Source organism: Scardinius erythrophthalmus, assembly GCF_964197995.2.
Source record: "Scardinius erythrophthalmus genome assembly, chromosome: 6".
Classification (NCBI taxonomy): Eukaryota; Metazoa; Chordata; class Actinopteri; order Cypriniformes; family Leuciscidae; genus Scardinius; species Scardinius erythrophthalmus.
In genome coordinates, this window is record NC_138226.1 from 14,607,153 (window position 1) to 14,628,042 (window position 20,890).

The following is a 20,890-nucleotide window of genomic DNA, read 5'->3' on the forward strand; positions in this document are numbered from 1 at the left end:
TGTGGACGAAACAGACTAGCCGGTCATCGCACAATGTGACAGAAGGAATGTCAAAACTAGCCTGGGTCCGCAGAGCCAGAGCTTAGATAGAGAGAACTCGTGCCTGCAGAGCAGGAACTTCCAGGTTGTAAAATCTCACAAATGTGGACGGGACGGACCATCCGGCCGCCGCACAAATGTCTTCGATAGAAACACCACTTGACCAGGCCCACGAAGAGGCGACGCCTCTCGTGGAGTGAGCTCTAACACCTATGGGACATGTAAGGCCCAGTGAGGTGTAGGCCAGAGCAATGGCATCCACTATCCACCTGGACAGCGTGAGCTTCGTGACAGGAAGACCCTTGGTTTGGCCCCCGAAGCAAACAAAAAGCTGTTCAGACTGTCTGAAAGAGGCTGAACGCTCTAAATAAATCCTCAAAGCTCTGACAGGGCAGAGTGTGAGAGCATCACTGAACTCTTCTGAGATGGGAAGAGCTGACAGAGAAATAACCTGGGCTCTGAACGGAGTTGAGAGCACCTTAGGAATATATCCATGTCTTGGCCTAAGGATGACCTTAGAGTCATTGGGGCCGAATTCCAGACAGGAAGCGCTAGTAGAGAGCGCCTGTAAGTCACTTACTCTCTTGACTGACGCCAGTGCCAACAGCAGGGCGGTTTTCAGGGAGAGAGGTTTTAGGTCGGCTGACCGAAGTGGTTCAAAGGGAGGTCCCTTAAGAGCCCGCAGAACCAAAGAAAGGTCCCATGCTGGGACAGATGGCGGCCGAGGCGGGTTAAGCCTTCTGGCGCCCTTAAGGAAGCGAACTATAAGGTCGCATTTTCCTAAGGAGGCTCCGGCTTCCAATACATGCTGTGCAGCAATGGCTGCTACGTATACCTTGAGAGTGGAGGGGGAGCGACCCGCATCCAGCATCTCCTGGAGAAAGGATAGCACTCTTGGAATTTCACAAGTGTGTGGGTCGAGGTTTCGAGCTAAACACCAGCTGGAAAACACTGACCATTTATGGTGGTAGAGGTGTCTGGTAGACGGAGCTCTAGCTTCCCTGATCGTGTTCAGGACGCCCTCTGGGAGGTCCTGGGGTACCCGTTGAGTGGCCAAGCGTGTAGGGCCCACAAATCGGGACGGGGATGCCATATAGTCCTGCTGGCCTGAGCCAGGAGGTCGCGCCTCACTGGGATTGGCCAAGGGTCTGTCACAGACAGCCGTATCAGCTCCGGGAACCAAGACTGGGTTCGCCATAGAGGAGCTATCAGGAGCACTGCGCATTTCGTGTCTCTGATCCGTTCGATGACCTGAGGGAGCATCGAGACCGGAGGAAAAGCATAGAGGGGAAGGCTGGGCCAGTCGTGGGCCAACGCATCCCTGCTCTTTGAAAAGAAGATTGGGCAGTGACGATTGTCTTCTGAGGCGAAGAGATCTACTTCCGCCTTCCCGAAGACCTCCCAAAGTAGGAGAATCGTCTGAGGGTGGAGAGACCATTCCTCTGGGGGAACCCTGCCCCGAGAGAGCATGTCTGCTCCTGTGTTCAACGTGCCCGGCACGTGAGCTGCCCTGAGCGAGCGCAGATTGGTGTGAGCCCATAACAGTAGCTGTGTGGCTATGGCAAGCAGGTTGCGGGACCTGAGGCCGCCCTGGCGATTTATGTAAGATACCACTGACATGTTGTCCGTCCGGACCAATACGTGGTGTCCAGCCAGGTATGGGAGGAAGGTTTTCAGGGCCAGAAAAACTGCCCTCATTTCGAGGCAGTTGATGTGTAGGCGTTTCTCCGAGCTCAACCAGAGGCCGGAGGCAGGCCTGCCCTCGTACAGGGCTCCCCAACCTAAGTTGGAAGCGTCTGTTGAAATCACCCTCCTCTTGGAGACCACCCCCATACTCACGCCCTGCTGAAACCAGCTGGCGTTCGTCCAAGGGGCCAGGGCTTGAACACAGCGCTGATCCACCTTGATAATCAATCGGCCTGAGTGCCAGGCGTGGGGTGGCACCCGAGGTGCTAGCCATAGCTGAAGAGGACACATGCGCAGTAGGCCTAGTTGGAGTACTGATGATGCTGAGGCCATAAGGCCAAGGATCCTCTGAAACGTTCTGAGGGGTGCATGAGAGCCCTCCGTGAACGATGCGGCGAGCCGCTGAATCGATAGAGCACGGGCCGGGGAGGGCCATGCTCTCATAAGAACGGAGTCGAATACTGTCCCCAGGAACATGATACGTTGGCTGGGAGACAGAATACTCTTTGAAAAGTTCACCCTGAGCCCTAGACATTCTAGATGGCTGAGGAGCCAGGCTTTGTGAGTATGTGACTCCGCCTCTGACTGAGTCAGAATGAGCCAGTCGTCGAGGTAGTTTAGAATGCGCATTCCCCGCTGTCTCAGGGGGGAGAGAGCTGCATCCATGCACTTCGTGAATGTACGAGGTGCCAGAGCCAGTCCAAACGGTAGAACCGTGTACTGGTATGTCTGCCCCTCGAAGGCGAATCTCAAGAATGGCCTGTGGTGGGGATTCACTTGAATGTGAAAGTAAGCGTCTTTCAGATCTACTGAGAAAAACCAGTCGCCTGGGCGAATTTGCGCCAGTATATGTCTGGTCGTGAGCATCCTGAACGGCCGTGACATGAGAGCCTTGTTCAGATGTCTGAGATCTAAAATGGGCCTCAGGCCGCCGTCTTTCTTCGGAACGAGAAAGTAACGGCTGTAAAAGCCTGACTCGCTTAGAGAAGGAGGAACCCTCTCGATAGCCCCTTTTGCTAGCAGACTTAGTACTTCGGTGCGGAGGACATGACACAGTGTGCTGCTGACCGAGGTTTGAACCACAGCGCGAAAGCGCGGGGGTCTGCGTGCAAACTGAAGCAAGTAGCCGTGCTTTATGATGTTTATCACCCATTTTGAAACTCCTGGGATAGCCTGCCAGGCTAGAGCCCGAAGAGCCAAAGGCATCATCATATCTGGAACGCCCAGAGACGGGGGCTCGAACTGATATGGAGTCAGGGGAGAAATTTTGCTCGTTTTGTGCTCTGTGTGGGTCGCCGTTAAAACAGCGTTTGGGTGCAGGGGTGCGTAACTCGTGACGGGCCCATTGTCTGCATACACAACTGCTCCAGCCGCCTGAACTGAAGAGGGGGCTGTGAGAAGCACTCGAGCGATCTTCGGGGCTGGTCCGGCTGCGGCGGGACATAAACCCCTTTTTCTGCCGGTTAGGACGGCTTCTTGGGCTCATGGTCGAGCGTCAGCTTCGGTCGAGGGCCCTGGCGCCTGGGAAACGGGAATCGTTTTGCAGGCTTCAGGCGTCGAGTGGTGTCAGCCGCGGGGCGGGGCTGGAGAACCTGAGACGCTGGCTTTTCCGGTCGCGGCGTGCTCTTGGGGCGCCGTTGGACCGAGCTAGAGCGCTTGGGCAGGAAGTGCCTCATAGCACTCGAAGCTTTCTGAGCCTCCGTGAAGCGATCAGCGAAGCCACTTACAGAAGGGCCGAAGAGACCGGATGGAGAGACTGGAGAGTCGAGGAAGGCAGTTTTGTCAGCGTCCCTGATCTCCGTTAAAGTGAGCCACAGGTGGCGCTCTAAGACAACCAGGCTAGACATATTGCGGCCCAGTGCTTGCGCGGTGGTCTTCGTGGCCCTCAGCGCCAAATCTGTAGCACTCCTGAGGTCTTTGAAGGTGTCTGGATCCGGGCCAGACTCGTCCATAGTGCGGAGGAGCTTAGCTTGAAACACCTGCAGGGTCGCCATAGCGTGGAGTGCAGAGGCGGCTTGACCGGCGGCAGCATAAGCGCGGCTGGCGAGAGCCGAAGTGGTCCTGCACGGCTTAGAGGGGTGCACGGTTTTAGCCCTCCAACTCCCAGCTGTGGGGGGGCATAAGTGTGCAGCGACCGCTTCCTCTAATGGAGGGAGAGAAACATACCCCTTCTCTTCAGCGCCGTCGACAGAGGAGAGCGTTGAAGAAGCTGAAGAGCGCGTTCGCGCTGAAAAGGGCGCGCGCCAGCTTTTAGTGAGCTCATCATGGACCTCGGGCATAAAGGGGGCGGCACGTTGACGAGGGGCCTGTTGGCGCCCCGGCAGGTACCATTCGTCGAGGCGGCTTTTGGTAGGCTCAGCTGGGGAAAACCAGTCGAGTCCCAGTTCTTCGACAGCGCGAGACATGACACGGAAGAGTTCGGCGTCAATGCTCGCTCGAGTGTCAGTGGGATCCAGCTGAGAGAGGGGGGCGGGGTCCGCGGAGCCCGACCATTCCTCACTTTCAGATGCTGCCATAGAAACAGCGTCGTCCAGTTCTTCTGTTGACAGACCGAAAGAGACGAGACCTGCCGCTTCAGAAGAGGGGCGTTGGTCGCTCTGGGAGAACAGAACTGGAGATGAAGGCGCGGGCGAAGCGTGCGGGGAGAGACCCGGCGTGCATTCGTCCAGATGAGCGCGTTCAGGAGGCCTCTGAGACACACGGTGAGCGGCATTTGAAACAACGCCGCGCGCTGTGAAAACAGCGATTTGCTCTCTTAGAATGCTCTTTTTGAGTTAGAAAAAAAGGATACTCGTCGGATGCCACAGGGAAACGCTCAGCTTGGCAGACGCCGAGATGCGAAGCAGTTCCGCTGGAAGGCTGTTCGACGACGAGCGGCTTCACTCTGGAGAGAATCAGCGACGAGGTGAGTCGAAAGCTGAAGGAGATAAAATCTGTCAAATGGCGGATTCTCTGTGTATTTATACTCTTCTGTCACGTGCAGTTTCGCGCGCTTGACTCTGGCAGAGTGCCAAGCGCCCCGATTGGCTCGCGCTCCTCTGCTGTTCCGCCATTGGTTCGTGCAGTTGCTTTGCACAAGCCAATCAGCACGCTCACGCGAGCTTCTAGCTCTCGCATGTGCTGCAGCAATGCGTTTTAAAATAAAGGCTTCAATATTCTCGAGAAAAGGACTTTTCCCACAAGCGTTTTCAACGCAGTACGAGAGAACGTTCTCGTAAGGGAACTAACGTACGCCCGCTGGAGGAGACCATAATCGGCAACACAGGATAGTTTATCTTACAGAAATATAATATATAAAACTGACATTTGGATATTTGATCACCAGTGACCAAATGTTTAACTTACTGCACACGTGGTGTATTTTTAGTGCATACTGAGAGAGTGTCAGGATCCCACAATTTACCCATTCGTTCCAGCCTGTATCCACGTTTATGTCCTCAAAAACGCTCGTTTTTTGGGGTCGACAGCTTATGAAAACTTATTTCTGGGTTTCTTAGCTTGTTTGCTGTACACCTTGTCACATAGCAGCTTTTAGGCATTATTCTGTCTTTCGTTAGAAGCAAGAAATGACAAGGGCCCTGTCCCAAATGGCGCACTTCATGCGGACTTTCGGTCTCGTGGACTTGAATTGCGCGTGCTCGCTGAGTCTACGAGTCCGTAGGCTGTCCCATTCAGCATTTTACCGCTCTGAAGTGTGCTCAGCAGCGCCCCCTTTGTGCCCTTGAAGCGGTCTTCCGCGAAGCCCGCATAGAAGCAGGCTTCACGCACTTTAACTACCCAGGAATCCTTGCGAAAGGCCAATCAGACAACAGATGGGAGGAGATTTCACTAGCGGATAATTGTTGACATGGCTGAGAAGAAAATATTACGGTTTTTATGACCTAAATGTACATTTTATCAGTGGTTACCTACAGTTTATACAAACATTATGGTAATCGACCAGTGGTTGATGTCTCAAACATAATAATAGCGCGTTTAATAATACGATCGCATTATGATTCATTAAATAAATAATGGCAGGGCTTTACTGAGTCATATGTAAACATAGTATGAATATTGAAACCTGTAAATTCATCTGAAACTCATGCACATTTTCATTATGGCTGAGAAGGAAATATTACGGTTTTTATGACCTAAATGTACATTTTATCAGTGGTTACCTACAGTTTATACAAACATTATGGTAATCGACCAGTGGTTGATGTCTCAAACATAATAATAGCGCGTATTATAATAGCGCGTATTAAACATATATGAATATTGAAACCTGTAAATTCATCTGAAACTCATGCACATTTTCATTATGTTTTAAAATTGCAATCTTAGTTCAAATGGAACATTATGTATTATTATGTACAACTGTATACATCATTTAAATAAGCATGGTGTATCTATTGTCTAATGCCCAAGTGATATGCACAATATCAAAATATAGAACTGTAAAATTAGGCTGTGTAGTTGACATGGAGATAAGACGTTGGAGCGCAAAAAATGTGATTTCTCCTGTCCAACAACAACCAGGCCTGTATTTCTGTCAGTAAGGTTATTTTTCACTCTGATTTCTCTGAAAATAAAAAGCTAGATGATATATTAAACTTTTTCTGTACGATGGGTAAATATCATATTCACAAAGCAAGATACCTTAAATTCAAACCTAGTTGCAATTTTTTTGCTTATGATTTACAGTTATTCTTCACTTCAAAAAATCCCCTCCAATTAAAGAGCTTCGAAAATATCCTGTATTATAGAACAAGTTTTATATAAATTGTAAAAATATTTTATTTACTGTTATTATTTACTTTCATTTTCTCTGTATCCCCACATGTTCATTGTTTTGTATTTTCATTGTAATGCAAAAAAACAACAACAAAAAAAAAAAAAAACAGCCCGTTATTTCCGGCGTGCTGATCAAGTCTGTCCCAAAAATACCTCTCAATGCACCCTCGTGGACTCGCGCCAAGGGCCCTATAGGTCTGCACTACATGACGTCACCAAAGTGTGGACTCTGAGGAAGTCCACAAGTCCGGAGTGTGCCATTTGGGACAGGGCCAAGGAGACAGCCTCTCGCAATGCAAAGTCAATGGAGACCGCTGGACTGCCCCCCCCCCCCCCCCCGGTGGGCGTGGTCTTCAGATTATGACGCGTTACGCTCTGTCTCTATAAGATTCACTCAAATGGCTGATTCATTCAAGAATTAAGTATATTTCTATGAACGGGCCATTGAATCATTGGTTCACCCGTTTGATTCGCTCAGAACGCGGATTCATTTAGAAACTAAACACCGCTTCAAAAACACAACACCGTGTTGTTCGGGCCTCGGAAGAGACGCGCAGTTCTGCTCTGGATTAACATTTCAAATATTCGTTGGCAAAATTGAGCATAAACAGACAATATCCTGTCTAAAATAACACAATATTAAGTTCTTATTTAATGAAAATCAATATTAGCCTACATTTGCACTCGTGCTAGTATAAAACAGCACTCGTGTGAAAGGTTATTGTGCTCGTCACTCGAGTAATATTGCTTAACTATCATAAGATATAAATATGAGACCAAAACGGCCATTTTTTGCCCATTTTTGCCCTGACATCTTAAATTTAGGGGCACAGTGTTTGTGTTAGTTTGTGTTGTATACTGCTGCTGGATGATGCCATAGCTCCATTTTGTTCACATAGCTATGGGGTATGAGGCGCCACGTAGGATTTAAATCAAACTTCGCTTATCAATACATACATAACACACGTGCACATACACCTATAAATTACTCGCATATACATGTATACTATTGGATGTTCAAAATACATATATGAAATACACGTGCACACTAATATGAAATCCATACCAATATATTATGTTAGTCATGAATGCATATACACTTGTGAATAACTTGCATATACATATAAACTTGACGCACGCATACACCTATAAATACTCGCATATACATATAAACTTCCATGCATATAAACATAAACACTCGCATATACATATAAACTTCCATGCATATACACCTATAAACACTCGCACATACATATAAACTTCCATGCATATACACCTATAAACACTCGCACATACATATAAACTTCCATGCATATACACCTATAAACACTCGCACATACATATAAACTTCCATGCATATACACCTATAAACACTCGCACATACATATAAACTTCCATGCATATACACCTATAAACACTCGCATATACATATAAACTTCCATGCATATACACCTATAAACACTTGCACATATAAACTCGATGCGCGCATACACATCCATAAAACACTCGCGCATACATAACGTGGATGTGTGCTTTGTGTATATATGTATATGCGAGTGATTTCATATGTGTATGTGCGTGAACTTTTCAGTGCAAACGGAAGGCATTTCAGTGTCGGAAGGCATTTCAGTGTAAAAGGAAGGCATTTCAGTGTAACCGGAAGGCATTTCAGTGTAAAAGTCATTTGTGTCATTTTGATAGTTTGTTTTCCAATTTGAAATGAAATAAGCATAAACGAGAAAACGGCCCCTTTATTCGTTTTTTCGTAAAAAAAAAAAAAAACGAAAAAAATGAGATTTCGGCTTGATTTTTCATTTTTTTAGTTCTCAGGCAAAAAACGAACAAATTACTTCAAAATTAGTTTTCCACATGTGGGCGGCCTGACACGCCCCTTCTGCCGATTGGTCAAGCAAGTCTGAGCATGTGACGTCATCAGTTGTTGCTCGGGTCTGTTCTAAAAAATAAGAGTCCTCTACTATGGCTACAGATTCTTAAACTGTACAGGGCAGGTCCTATTGGGCTTTCTTCTGTGCAACTTTACGCGTTTCACAGAAATCTTTACATCAGAGATATTAATTATTAGTCTGCCACCAGCCTGTTTTATTTAGCTGTGCGGAGTTAAATCTGTGTGGTGAAGCTGCGCTTGACAGCGCCGAGCGGGAGAGGCTCACTGACCAATGTTCAGGCAGCAGTCAGAACTTTTCTTTTAGACGCTCCGTTTTGAAACGGGATGGTGATTGCAAATACTGTAATGCGATTGCTGAGGGTGGGTACCGATGATGGTGAAATACAGTTTTACTGAAACTGTAATCATATCCGCGACCCGCGAGAATGAGACAGATGATTGACAGGACGGCGAAGGCAATTAAAGGTGCTAGATATAACTTCTGTTAACAAAAAAATCAATAAAAAAGTGTTTAATCTAAGTGACTTTGTCTTTGTTTTATTGTTTTTGTTGTTTTTAATCAAGTAATTGTGAACCACAAACTGAGCTTTCGTTTTAAAGGGCAATTTCCAAAATATATTTATTTGTTATAATATGGGTATTTTATAATACTGCATAAATAAAAACAAACACACGTAATATGTATGCCTATAGGCTAAACACCACAGTTTTTTGGTTTTGTTTGTGTGAACTTTTATCCCCAACCATATTTCTTTATATGGGCTCCACTCCAGGGGTCACATCAGCACCCCTACTTCCCATGGTACTCTAACTGTAATTAACAGTATGCTGACCCAGTTTATATGTAAAATCTTTGGTATATGTAATCTATAATATCTAAAAACACTTTACAGTGTGATGGAAATAAACTTTTCTTAAAGCATGTTGTATATCACCACAGAATTATTGGCACCCTTCAATCTGTGTTGTATACTGTAGTAGACAATTGTCCTGCAAAATGATGAGGTTTTTGTAAGAAAAACATTGCGAGCTGTCGAATTCTTGTTTGGAATATAAATCAACAACGTAAGAGGCTTTAGGCTTTTTTTTTTTTTTTTTTTACGAAAAAATCGAATAAAGGCCGTTTTCTCGTTTATGCTTATTTCATTTCAAATTGGAAAACAAACTATCAAAAAGGCAGGTTAATTCCGTGTACGCACAAATGACTTCCTTTTACACTGAAATGCCTTCCTTTTACACTGAAAAGTTCACGCACATCCACATATGAAATCACTCGCATATATAGCCTACACAAAGCATGCATCCACGTTTTATTTTATATGTATGCGCGAGTGTTTTATGGATGTGTATGCGCGCATCGAGTTTATATGTATGTGCGAGTGTTTATAGGTGTATATGCATGGAAGTTTATATGTATGTGCGAGTGTTTATAGGTGTATATGCATGGAAGTTTATATGTATATGCGAGTGTTTATAGGTGTATATGCATGGAAGTTTATATGTATGTGCGAGTGTTTATAGGTGTATATGCATGGAAGTTTATATGTATATGCGAGTATTTATAGGTGTATTCGTGCGTCAAGTTTATATGTATATGCAAGTTATTCACAAGTGTATATGCATTCATTACTAACATAATATGTATTGGTATGGATTTCATATTAGTGTGCACGTGTATTTCATATATGTATTTTGAACATCCAATAGTATACATGTATATGCGAGTAATTTATAGGTGTATATGCACGTGTGTTATGTATGTATTGATAAGCGAAGTTTGATTTAAATCCTACGTGGCGCCTCACAGGGCCGTTTCTAGCCTTTTTGGCACCCTAGGCAAGATTCCTATTGAGCACCCCCCCCCCCCCCCCATTTATATATATTTATAAATATATAAATATATTTATATATTATATATAAAAATTATATATTGTAATTTGGCATTAACAGTTTTACTCACTTAAAAAGGACTTTGTTGTTGCACTATGCTGGAGTAGGTAATAAATTAATTAATAAATGATCGTTCTCTCCCATAGGATTTTGTGAAACTATGTTGTGTGGACCCCTGTCCCTCTAGGGGGTTTCGGGGGCATGCTCCCCCGCTAGAAAATTTTGTACATTTTAAGGTTAAATTAATGCATCAATCTGGTGCACTTTGAGAGCTAAAAATTAAGAGCTTCAACCCATGAACTGTGCACATTGAACAAAGAAAAAACATTGACTTGTACCTGGACACTAAAGGGCTCAAACATCTTAGTTATGATATAGAGTCTCAATCTACATTACATTATCACTGGTGTTTATGATTTTTAAGTATTCTTATGACGTAAAATCCATATAGCCAATAATATGTACTGTATAAATTATATACAGTAAGTATATTTTACATTATAGCCTACTATAGTATAGGAAAATTACAATACTTTTGTCCTAATTTTTTCACTTGCAAGTTGCAAGAAATAAACCCTTGAGCTTTTATTTTGGAGAAAAACACCTGATCGCATGAGCAAAGTGCGCACTTTTCTTTAAATCACGCAGCACAAACAGAATGCCTATATAGGCTACTTAATTAAAGTCTTGTGCTGTTTTATAAAGGCACAAAGCCATATCACGATTTCGATTTTAGTTCGTTGACAAAATGTAACGCTAGAGACCTTTATGCTAGGCTATAACTTTTACATCTCATGTCTTGGGAAAGGGGAGAAGAGCGAGTTAGGCAAAAGGCGGATTCGAACTCGGGTCGAACGCATCAAAAGCTACTTTCAAGCACCTCACGCCTTACGACCTATGCCACTGTAGATATTAAGAAGTGGGCGTCTTTTTGCCAAAAAGACAGGCACTTAGTGAAAAAATATACGCTTCATTATCGGAAATGTAAAAAAAAAGGATTTTCTTCCACTCGCCAGGGTGAGAAAAAAAATCTCTTGGTGGGGTGGGGGCTCTCACTGGCGCCCCCCAGCTGTTTGCGCCCTAGGCGACCGCCTAGTTTGCCTATGCCTAGAAACGGCCCTGGCGCCTCATAATGGGGCACCGTTTGTAAAGCGGCTCACGCTGAAAATAACAGCAACATTTTGTCACATTTAGCTTCAAACAATGTTTAAAAAAACTGGTATGAATTTTTGACGGTCACTTTTTAGCACATTTACAACAATATTTGTCAACGAAGAGATATTTTAAATAGATAAATCTAAATATTAAATGTTACACCTAAATGTTAAATGTTAAATCTAAATGCTAAATCTAAATCTAAATGTTAAATCTAAATGTTAAATCTAAATGTTAAATCTAAATGTTAAATCTAAATCTAAATCTAAATGTTAAATCTAAATATTAAATGTTAAATCTAAATGTTAAATCTAAATCTAAATGTTAAATCTAAATCTAAATGTTAAATCTAAATGTTAAATCTAAATCTAAATGTTAAATCTAAATGTTAAATCTAAAACTAAATGTTAAATCTAAATATTAAATCTAAATCTAAATGTTAAATCTAAATGTTAAATCTAAATATTAAATCTAAATCTAAATGTTAAATCTAAATGTTAAATCTAAATGTTAAATCTAAATCTAAATGTTAAATCTAAATCTAAATGTTGAATCTAAATGCTAAATCTAAATCTAAATGTTTAATCTAAATCCGATTACCGCCATTTTGAATTTGCATATTTGTTAAATATTTAGTTTCACCCGAAACATTTAGATTCAACATTTAGATTTAGATTTAACATTTAGATTCAACATTTAGATTTAGATTTAACATTTAGATTTAACATTTAGATTTAATATTTAGATTTAACATTAAGATTTAGATTTAGCATTTAGATTTAGATTTAATATTTAGATTTAACATTTAGATTTAGATTTAATATTTAGATTTAACATTAAGATTTAGATTTAGATTTAACATTTAGATTTAGATTTAATATTTAGATTTAACATTTAGATTTAACATTTGAATTTAGATTTAACATTTAGATTTAGATTTAGCATTTAGATTTAACATTTAGGTGTAAAATTTAATATTTAGATTTAACATTTAGGTGTAACATTTAATATTTAGATTTATCTATTTAAAATATCTCTACGTTGACAAATATTGTTGTAAATGTGCTAAAAAGTGACCGTCAAAAATTCATACCAGTTTTTTAAACATTGTTTGAAGCTAAATGTGACGAAATGTTGCTGTTATTTTCAGTGTGAGCCGCTTTACAAACGGCGCCCCATACATAGCTACTGCTGAACACACATTATTCTGCTGCATATGCATGTTTAAATCCTGTAATTGACTTTCTGAATATGTCAACTATAGCTATCACAGTAGATGCAGGTCATTTGAAGGATCTCATTTGTCCTTAAGTGCAATGCTAATGTAATTATTTGGGTTGGTTTTAATCGTGCATGTCTTTATGATGCCTTTAATCCCAATATTTCTGCTCTAATTTTTTCTTTTCACAACCCCACTTCGGTTTGCCTTGACCCTGCATATTACTTAAGTAATGCAGTGGGCATTAGCTATGCATAATGCTCTTTACATTACTTGCCTTTTGCTTTCTGGATTGAGAATCTCACACTGCACAAAATGTGTTAAGATGAAAATATTATATTTTCATGTTTGATGCAAACTGACTTATTCTTTGCAACAAGCTATCAGATTTTCTTTTCTTACTGTTTGCACATGTCATTTCATATGTTTGCACATGTCATATACATATTATTTCAGGGGGTGTTGCATATGTTACCTAATTAGCATGTATTCATTGTAATATATATATATATATATATATATATATATATATATATATATATATATATATATATATATATATATATATATATATATATATATATATATATATATATATGATGTGCAATGGAGAAGACATGACAAAGCAGAAAGTTGGTTAGGATGCTGAACCTGTCTTTGTCCAGCAGGGGGAAGCAACAGTCTTTTAACCATTGTTTTTCGCAGCACTTTGCTGTTTGAAACATTGCTATTGTTTCCTTGGACACAACTTTTACTGTTTTTTACAACAGTTATTGGTTCTTTGGTGGGTAACTACCCAAACGATTCCCAAAACTGCTTAATGCGCTTTAATGCTATGTTACCAATAGGGAGAGTGAGAAAAATATGTGTAGCCTAATGTTTGTAATGCGGCATAATGACTGACCGGAAGTGCTAAGTAACCACTATTGTTAAAGCAGTAATGTGTTATGGTAACATTTAAAAACATAATAAATGTAAATAAATATTACACACTTGTCCCATCCTTTACAAACTGATTTTGGCCCTTGCTAGAGAACTTTTAGCTTATCACATCATCATCCTTAAAATAACATTTCTGTGTAAGATAAATAAAAATGTTATATTTGATTTCATAGCCTATTTAAAATAATTTCTCTAGTCGGGAAACTTTTTCGCGTACCATTTTTGAAGCACGTAACAATATGTAGGCCTAGGCTACGTGCCATGTTCAAGGTCACAGTAATGCATGGTCAATGCTGTGACATAGTCAGGTGGTTTTGTTGGTACACATACAGTCGTGGTAAAAAAAGAATGGCCCTTAGTAAATATGATCAAAGAAGGCTGTGAAAAAAAGAAAATCTGTATTGTTTATCCTTTTGGGGTGTGCAGCAATAGATTTAAATAGTAGGCCTATTTGGGTTTAATTGTTCGTATAATGAGATCTAATAGCCAATATGTTGTCAGTGCCGAGAATTTTCACATGAAATAGATAGATCCGACTCTTAATATGCAGTAGAGTAGGGGCACACCTTTTGCCAAGTGTGTCAGAGGTTGTGGGTCCTAATCCGCACTCGCATAGTTTTTTTTTTTCTTCGTTTTTTCTCATCAAAACCGATTAGACCTATGTTTATCAGTGGTTGTATATCAATCAGGGACACGTTTGTGTGCATTTTGTTTTGTGATTTCACCGGAACTAATAGAGAGTCTCCGCAACGGTGTGCGCGAGCCACAAGAGAACACTGTATCCGCGCCACTGATCGCAGCGGCAATGAGCACTTTCATCACTTGATTTAAAAAAAAAACACACACACATTTCAGTGCTAGAATGCTCTGTTATGTTTTATTTGTATTGGTACATCCGTGCCGCGAGATGTTTCAAAAGTGGTGGGGATAATATCAACCCATGGCAAAAAGTGGTGGGGACATGTCCCACCCACAAATTACGCCTATGATTTAAGTAAAACTAAAGTAGGGGGAAAATCACATTAAGAAATTAATGTTTTTCTATACTGCACGTTGGCCACAATTATTGGGTACCCTTAGAATTCCTTATGAATAAAATATATACACAAGTATTCATATTTTCATATTTAGCATTTTTAGCACACCAGGGTGACTAGTAACATGAAATTATCCAGCCATGACTATAAGTATAAATAATAAATCAGGTAACACAAAGGCCAAATTCCTTTAATCATCCATCACATAGGTAAAACCAAAGAATATAGTTCTGACGTGCAGCAAAGATTGTTGAGCATCACAAAATAGAAAGTGGCAGTCAGAAAATAGCTAAAGCATTGAAAATCCCCATTTCCATCATCAGGGCAATAATTAAGAAGTTCCAATCAACAGGAGATGTTACAAATTTGCCTGGAAGAGGACGTGTGTCTATATTGTCTTAATGCACGGCGAGGAGGATAGTTTGAGTTGCCAAAGACTCTCCAAGGATCACAGATGGAGAATTGCAGAGATTAGTTGAGTCTTGGGGTCAGAAAGATGGAGAATTGCAGAGATTAGTTGAGTCTTGGGGTCAGAAAGCCTTAAAAAAAAAAAAAAAAACAGCACCTACATCACCACAAGTTGTTTGGGGGGGTTTCAAGAAAAATCCTCTGCTCTCATCCAAAAGCTGGAACCCACTACTGGAACTTCAAATGAGACTGGGTTCTATTGTCAGATGAAACAAAAAAAAGAAGAGTTTTTTGGCAGCAAACCCACAAGATGTGTTTACTGCACACAGGGATAAAAAAGTATACCACATACGATTAATAAACTGCTGGATCAGGAGAATGATCCAAAACAAACATCAAAATCAACACAAAAATGGGTCACTGAGCACAAAAGTAAGGTTCTGCCATTGCCATCCCAGTCCGGTGATCTGAATTCTAACAGATCGAAGAGTAGAGTGTATCAACATGAACTTGGGAATTTAAAGGATCTGGAGAGATTCTAGTCTCTAATCTCAACAGGCATTATAGGAGAAGACTCAGAGCTGTTATCTTAGAGAAAAATGTTTATTTCATTGTTCCATTGTTTTAATCCAATTAAGAGATTATTTTCACAGGCTATATATATATATATATATATATATATAAATATATATATATATATAGTGAGAAATGCAAGGTTGGATGCTGATGCTAATCTCTGTAAGCCAGTGATATACTGTAGCTGCCTTTATATTATAGAAAGGGGTCCCTCACAATAATAGCAGCATATTTGAGGGTCTGGGTGGCATTCAAAATGCTTGAAAACCCCTCAAATAAATATAATAAAATATAGTGATGTATCAGGTCAGTCTCTCTATCACAGTCTCTGCATTAATATGAATTCTGCAAAACACTTTTATGCTTCCATGAGTATTTCGACAGCGCAAAAAAAAATTCTCTGTTAATGATCACCATATCAAACTAAACTGCAGAGGTCAGCACTTCATATTGATTATCTATGTTATTTGCCTGGTTAACCGGGAAAAAGGTAACACGGCCCGGTTCACATGGGTTTTCTAGAAAATTCGACCCTGTGCATGCACATAGTGACAAAGCAGACATACATTTGAGCACACATTGCATTTCAATAACTTTATCATTATCATATCTTTTTTATTATCTTTTCATTAATTAATTTTCTACAGGTTAAAACATCTCAATCAGTATTAATTGACAATCAGCTTGCACTTCTTAGTGACGTGTTAACTTGATGGTTGATCATACTTGACTGTATATATTTTTTTCCTACAAGAATATTTATATTATATTATTTTAATTTTTTTACAAGAAATGTCCCAACAAATTAAAATAACAACAACAACAACAACAACAACAACAACAACAACAACAACAACAAAAAGTGTAGTGACCAACCTTTCAGAAAACAAAATGCATGCAAAAACTATAGACAACATAAAGTACAGTTTACTCTTATATTCCTAAGTAGGAAAGTTTGAAGATGCATGCTAAAGCATGTACTATGAACTATCATGCCAATGACTGCTGACCTGCAAAGGGGGTCTCTAATTATTTACTAATTCATGCCAAGTCTAATTCACGATGGAAGGATCTTTGCATTGTGCAACTCATGTTACCCGTACCTTCCCCAATACTTCACCAGAAATTCCTTGAAAAAATCCTATGCACCTTGACCAGCTGGTGAATGGGGGAGTTAGGGGAATCGTGCAAACGTGCATTTGAATGCGTGTTGTTTTGTGTGGGCACGTAAGTTACTGAATGTCCCTTCCTACGCTCTGTGCAAACGGGGGCGTACGTGTTGTCTTCAGCGTGCTTGCAAGGCTGTCCCTGGTGGAGTGTATAAATTGGGGTCATCAGTTTGTGCTTTACCTTTTCCAGCTGAGCTCTGTCTCACCAAAGGACCCTGCTGATCATGAAGCTCGTTCAAACGCTTACTCTGTGCCTGGCTCTGTTGCTGAGCCTTGCTGCTCCCTCGTGAGTATACACACAGACACATGTCAACACAGTACGTACGTACAATGTTAAAATGAGTCAAATACTGAATAATGTGTTCAGATTAGCTATATATCACAAGTTTATTACTTTAACCTAACATTAAAAATAACTTTTGCAAATAAGTTTATCTGTTTGAAGTGGGATTTTATGTGTTCATGTGTACCAACATTTAGATTTTTTCAACTTTAATTGCTTGGTCTCTAACTCAATAAATTCTTGAATTCACTTCATTTAGCAAAAGCTTTTATCAAAAGTGACTTATAAATGAGAAACATAACAAGCAATTTATCATAAGAGACAACTATTCTTGCAGTATGGCACAATGGCAAGTTTCAAGTATAAGGTCGATTAGTACAGTAGTTTTACAGTTTCGTAGTACATTTTTTTTATCTCAGACAATTGCCTTAATTGCTTGATTTGTTTGTTTTTTGATTAAATTATTTATAAAAACAATTTTATAAATAAATCTAATGGTCAAATAGCTGATTTAGAGATATACCATTTTGTTATCATTAGAGATATTTTGCAGGGGCTCCCTAATTTGGGTTAATGAAAAGAGCCCGTTGTTACAGTGTGTTTGTAATGGTTAATTTTAACGTATACGTATTTGTTTATTTGTGTTCAGGCATCATCAGGAGGTTCATGCAAAAAAAGGTGGGTCTTCTCGATAACCAGATGCAAACAATTTTCCCTTAAGTGGGTAGTAAATGAAAGTGATACATCAGCAAATTCTGATTTCATCAAGACATATTTCATGATATGAATTATTTTTGGTTCAGACAAACCTGAAGGACATAAGCATGAATTGCACCATGATGCTAACCTTGACCGCTGCGCAGGAATGGAGTTTGATGCAGTCGCTGTGAACGAGGAGGGAGTTCCTTATTTCTTCAAGGGTGAGAGATGAAAAAATATGGTTAAAAGTAATGATAAATTAATGTAAACAATAGAAATTTGAATTTTCTTTAGAGCTTATGAATTATTATTATTTTTTTTTTAGTGGCCCTTTAACTGACCTTTCTCGTTGACTTTTGACCAAAGGTGACCACTTGTTCAAGGGTTTCCATGGCCAGGCTGAGCTGTCTAATCAAACCTTCCTTGAGCTGGACGACTATCATCATCTGGGACATGTGGATGCTGCATTCCGCATGCACTCTGAAGACAGCCCAGACCACCATGACCACCAGTTCTTCTTCCTGGTAATTTTAACATTACCTGAAGTGCAATTTATTTGTCGAATACACTGTGATGTTTGCTTTATGTATCAACACCTGACAAGTAAACTAACATCATCTTTAACACCATTTAAGGACCAAAAGGTCTTCAGCTACTACAAGCACAAACTGGAGAAGGACTATCCCAAGGACATCTCTGAAGTTTTCCCTGGGATTCCTGACTACTTGGATGCTGCAGTGGAGTGTCCCAAGCAAGACTGTCCTAATGACACCGTAGTCTTTTTCAAAGGTATTGTAATATCTTATTATATTTCTTTGATTAATTATAATGGAAAACATGTAAGGATAGTAAGTATGTTGAGAAGATTTTTTTGAGAAGATTTTTCACCTTTTTTCCACCAAAGGTGATGAGATCTACCACTTCGATATGAAGACGAAGAAGGTTGATGAAAAGGAATTCAAGAGCATGCCCAACTGCACAGCAGCCTTCCGTTACATGGGTCATTATTACTGCTTCCATGGACATCAGTTCTCCAAGTTTGACCCTATTACAGGAGAAGTCCAGGGCAAATATCCAAAGGAGAGCCGTGATTACTTTATGAAATGCCCACATTTTGGTAAGCGTAACAAATGTGGAAAAGTTAACAGGCTTGAGAAGGCATGCATTAAAAAGCAGAACTTGGAGTCTTATAGGGTGTTTCTACTTGTATCTCCTTCAGGAGAAAAAAGCACTGATGACCACATTGAGAGAGAACAGTGCAGCCGTGTGCACTTGGATGCTATTACATCTGACGATGATGGCAGTGTATATGCTTTCAGAGGTGAATTTCCTATTGTTATTTTGTCTAGACAGGGACAAGGAATTTTAGTGACTCTTTTTCAGGTTACATCATTACACCAGTAGGTGGCAGCAAGTGACTAGTTGAGAATCATTCATTCAAACAATTCCTTCAAAAACGCAGACCCTGCATCTCATTTGGCATATAATCCGCCATTAATAGTAGGCCTATTCAAGACCTAATCAGGCTAATATTTAGGGTGGATTGGATTCGAATTGGGAGGCAAGATTCGAATCCTATCAGGATCGAAGCCTTTATGAGTGAGTCATTGAATCACTCATTCAACTGATTCCTTGAAAAATGCGAATTGTTGCTCGGATACGCGTTGTTCGCATAATTTTTTTCAATTACTTTTTTCGTATAGGCAGAACAAAAACAGACATTGTAACTGACCATAATGTGTCTAAAATATAAGTTACACAATATTAATCTTTTGTTTATTAAATGTGTATATATACAAGTAAAATCACTTGCAAAATCCCAATTGTACAGTCCGTCCAAATATCAGTAAGGCATCGAAAGCTCTCTTGTTATTGTGCTATTTCTTAAAAAATGTATACCAATGTACACATGCAACTGCAAGCCACTATTTTAACAAATGCAATTTCACAGACCCACACAATAATAATAATCTTCGTTTCTCTTCCCTAGGGTACCACTTCCTCAGCATAACTGGTGATAAGTTTCATTCAGACACAATTGAGAGTGCTTTTAAAGAGTTACACAGTGAAGTGGATGCAGTCTTCTCTTATGAAGGTCATCTCTACATGATCAAGGTTATTTTGTGCAGCAGTTTTTTTTTTACCAGGTTTTTTTTTCATCTGTATTTTAATTTATTGTGGAAATGTCTTCTCATATATTATATTCCATGCAAAGGATAAACAAGTGTTTGTGTACAAAGTTGGAGAGCCACACACACACCTAGAGGGTTACCCCAAACCCCTGAAGGAGGAGCTGGGAATTGAGGGTCCTGTAGATGCTGCCTTTGTGTGCGCAGACAAACACATTGCTCATGTCATCAAAGGTATAATCACAGGAATGCTTGTTCTGTCACATTCTACTGTAGATCCTTACTACAAGCTTTTGTCATAGTGACAGAAAACTCACTGTCTTTTCTACTATAGGTCAAACAATCTATGATGTTGACTTGAAAGTCACCCCACGTAAGCCTGTGAAGGAAGGAAGCATAACACAATTTAAAAGGATTGATGCTGCAATGTGCGGCCCCAAGGGTTTGACGGTTGTCATCGGTAACCATTACTACATATATGATACTCCCACGATTATGATGACAAGCAAAATCATGCCTGAGCAGCACAGGGTGTCTCAGGAGCTGTTTGGCTGTGACCACTAGAGAGTGGCGTGCAGAGCCATTGTACGGTGTGCTGGCTAATGCATGTGTCTATTACCACCGAGCCTGTATTATTTTATTTGAAGCTCCATTGAAGAATAAGACTTGATTATTTCTCCTTGATCTGTGCACTGTGTGGTTAATAAATAATCTTTCTTTCATATTTGTCTGTTCAGTGTGATCCTATATATATTACTGCATATATATGTAGTTATTAGATTTGTTCATTAATAATTACACTGTAATATATAGGCCTATACTTTCTAAACTGCTTGAATGACCTAACTTCACATAAACAGCTTCAATACAGAAATATAGCTGCAAGCAGCCATTAGCTTATTCACCGTATCCCCCAGAGTTACTTTTGTTCGCTGTAGCGCCACCATGCTGGAGATTGGGGCAAGTCTTGGAGACG

At 40.5% G+C, this 20,890-nt stretch overlaps 1 protein-coding gene across 2 annotated transcripts in view; it reads left to right on the plus strand.

Moving 5' to 3' along the window:
• The window catches only part of hpxa (hemopexin a), a 24,192-nt gene extending 3,555 nt beyond the window's left edge, over nucleotides 1-20,637 (plus strand). Inside the window, exons 2-11 of one of the 2 annotated variants that reach the window (XM_081367507.1) lie at nucleotides 16,994-17,089; nucleotides 17,736-17,764; nucleotides 17,890-18,006; nucleotides 18,152-18,309; nucleotides 18,421-18,574; nucleotides 18,690-18,902; nucleotides 19,005-19,106; nucleotides 19,776-19,900; nucleotides 20,001-20,148; nucleotides 20,249-20,637. In XM_081367507.1, coding sequence (XP_081223633.1) covers nucleotides 17,028-17,089; nucleotides 17,736-17,764; nucleotides 17,890-18,006; nucleotides 18,152-18,309; nucleotides 18,421-18,574; nucleotides 18,690-18,902; nucleotides 19,005-19,106; nucleotides 19,776-19,900; nucleotides 20,001-20,148; nucleotides 20,249-20,478 — 1,338 coding nt within the window. In that variant the 5' untranslated portion in view covers nucleotides 16,994-17,027 and the 3' untranslated portion in view covers nucleotides 20,479-20,637. Of the gene's footprint in view, nucleotides 1-16,835; nucleotides 17,090-17,735; nucleotides 17,765-17,889; nucleotides 18,007-18,151; nucleotides 18,310-18,420; nucleotides 18,575-18,689; nucleotides 18,903-19,004; nucleotides 19,107-19,775; nucleotides 19,901-20,000; nucleotides 20,149-20,248 lie in introns of those variants that run through there. The other variant, XM_081367506.1, reaches the window with a different exon arrangement.
• The last annotated feature ends 253 nt before the right edge of the window (nucleotides 20,638-20,890 follow it).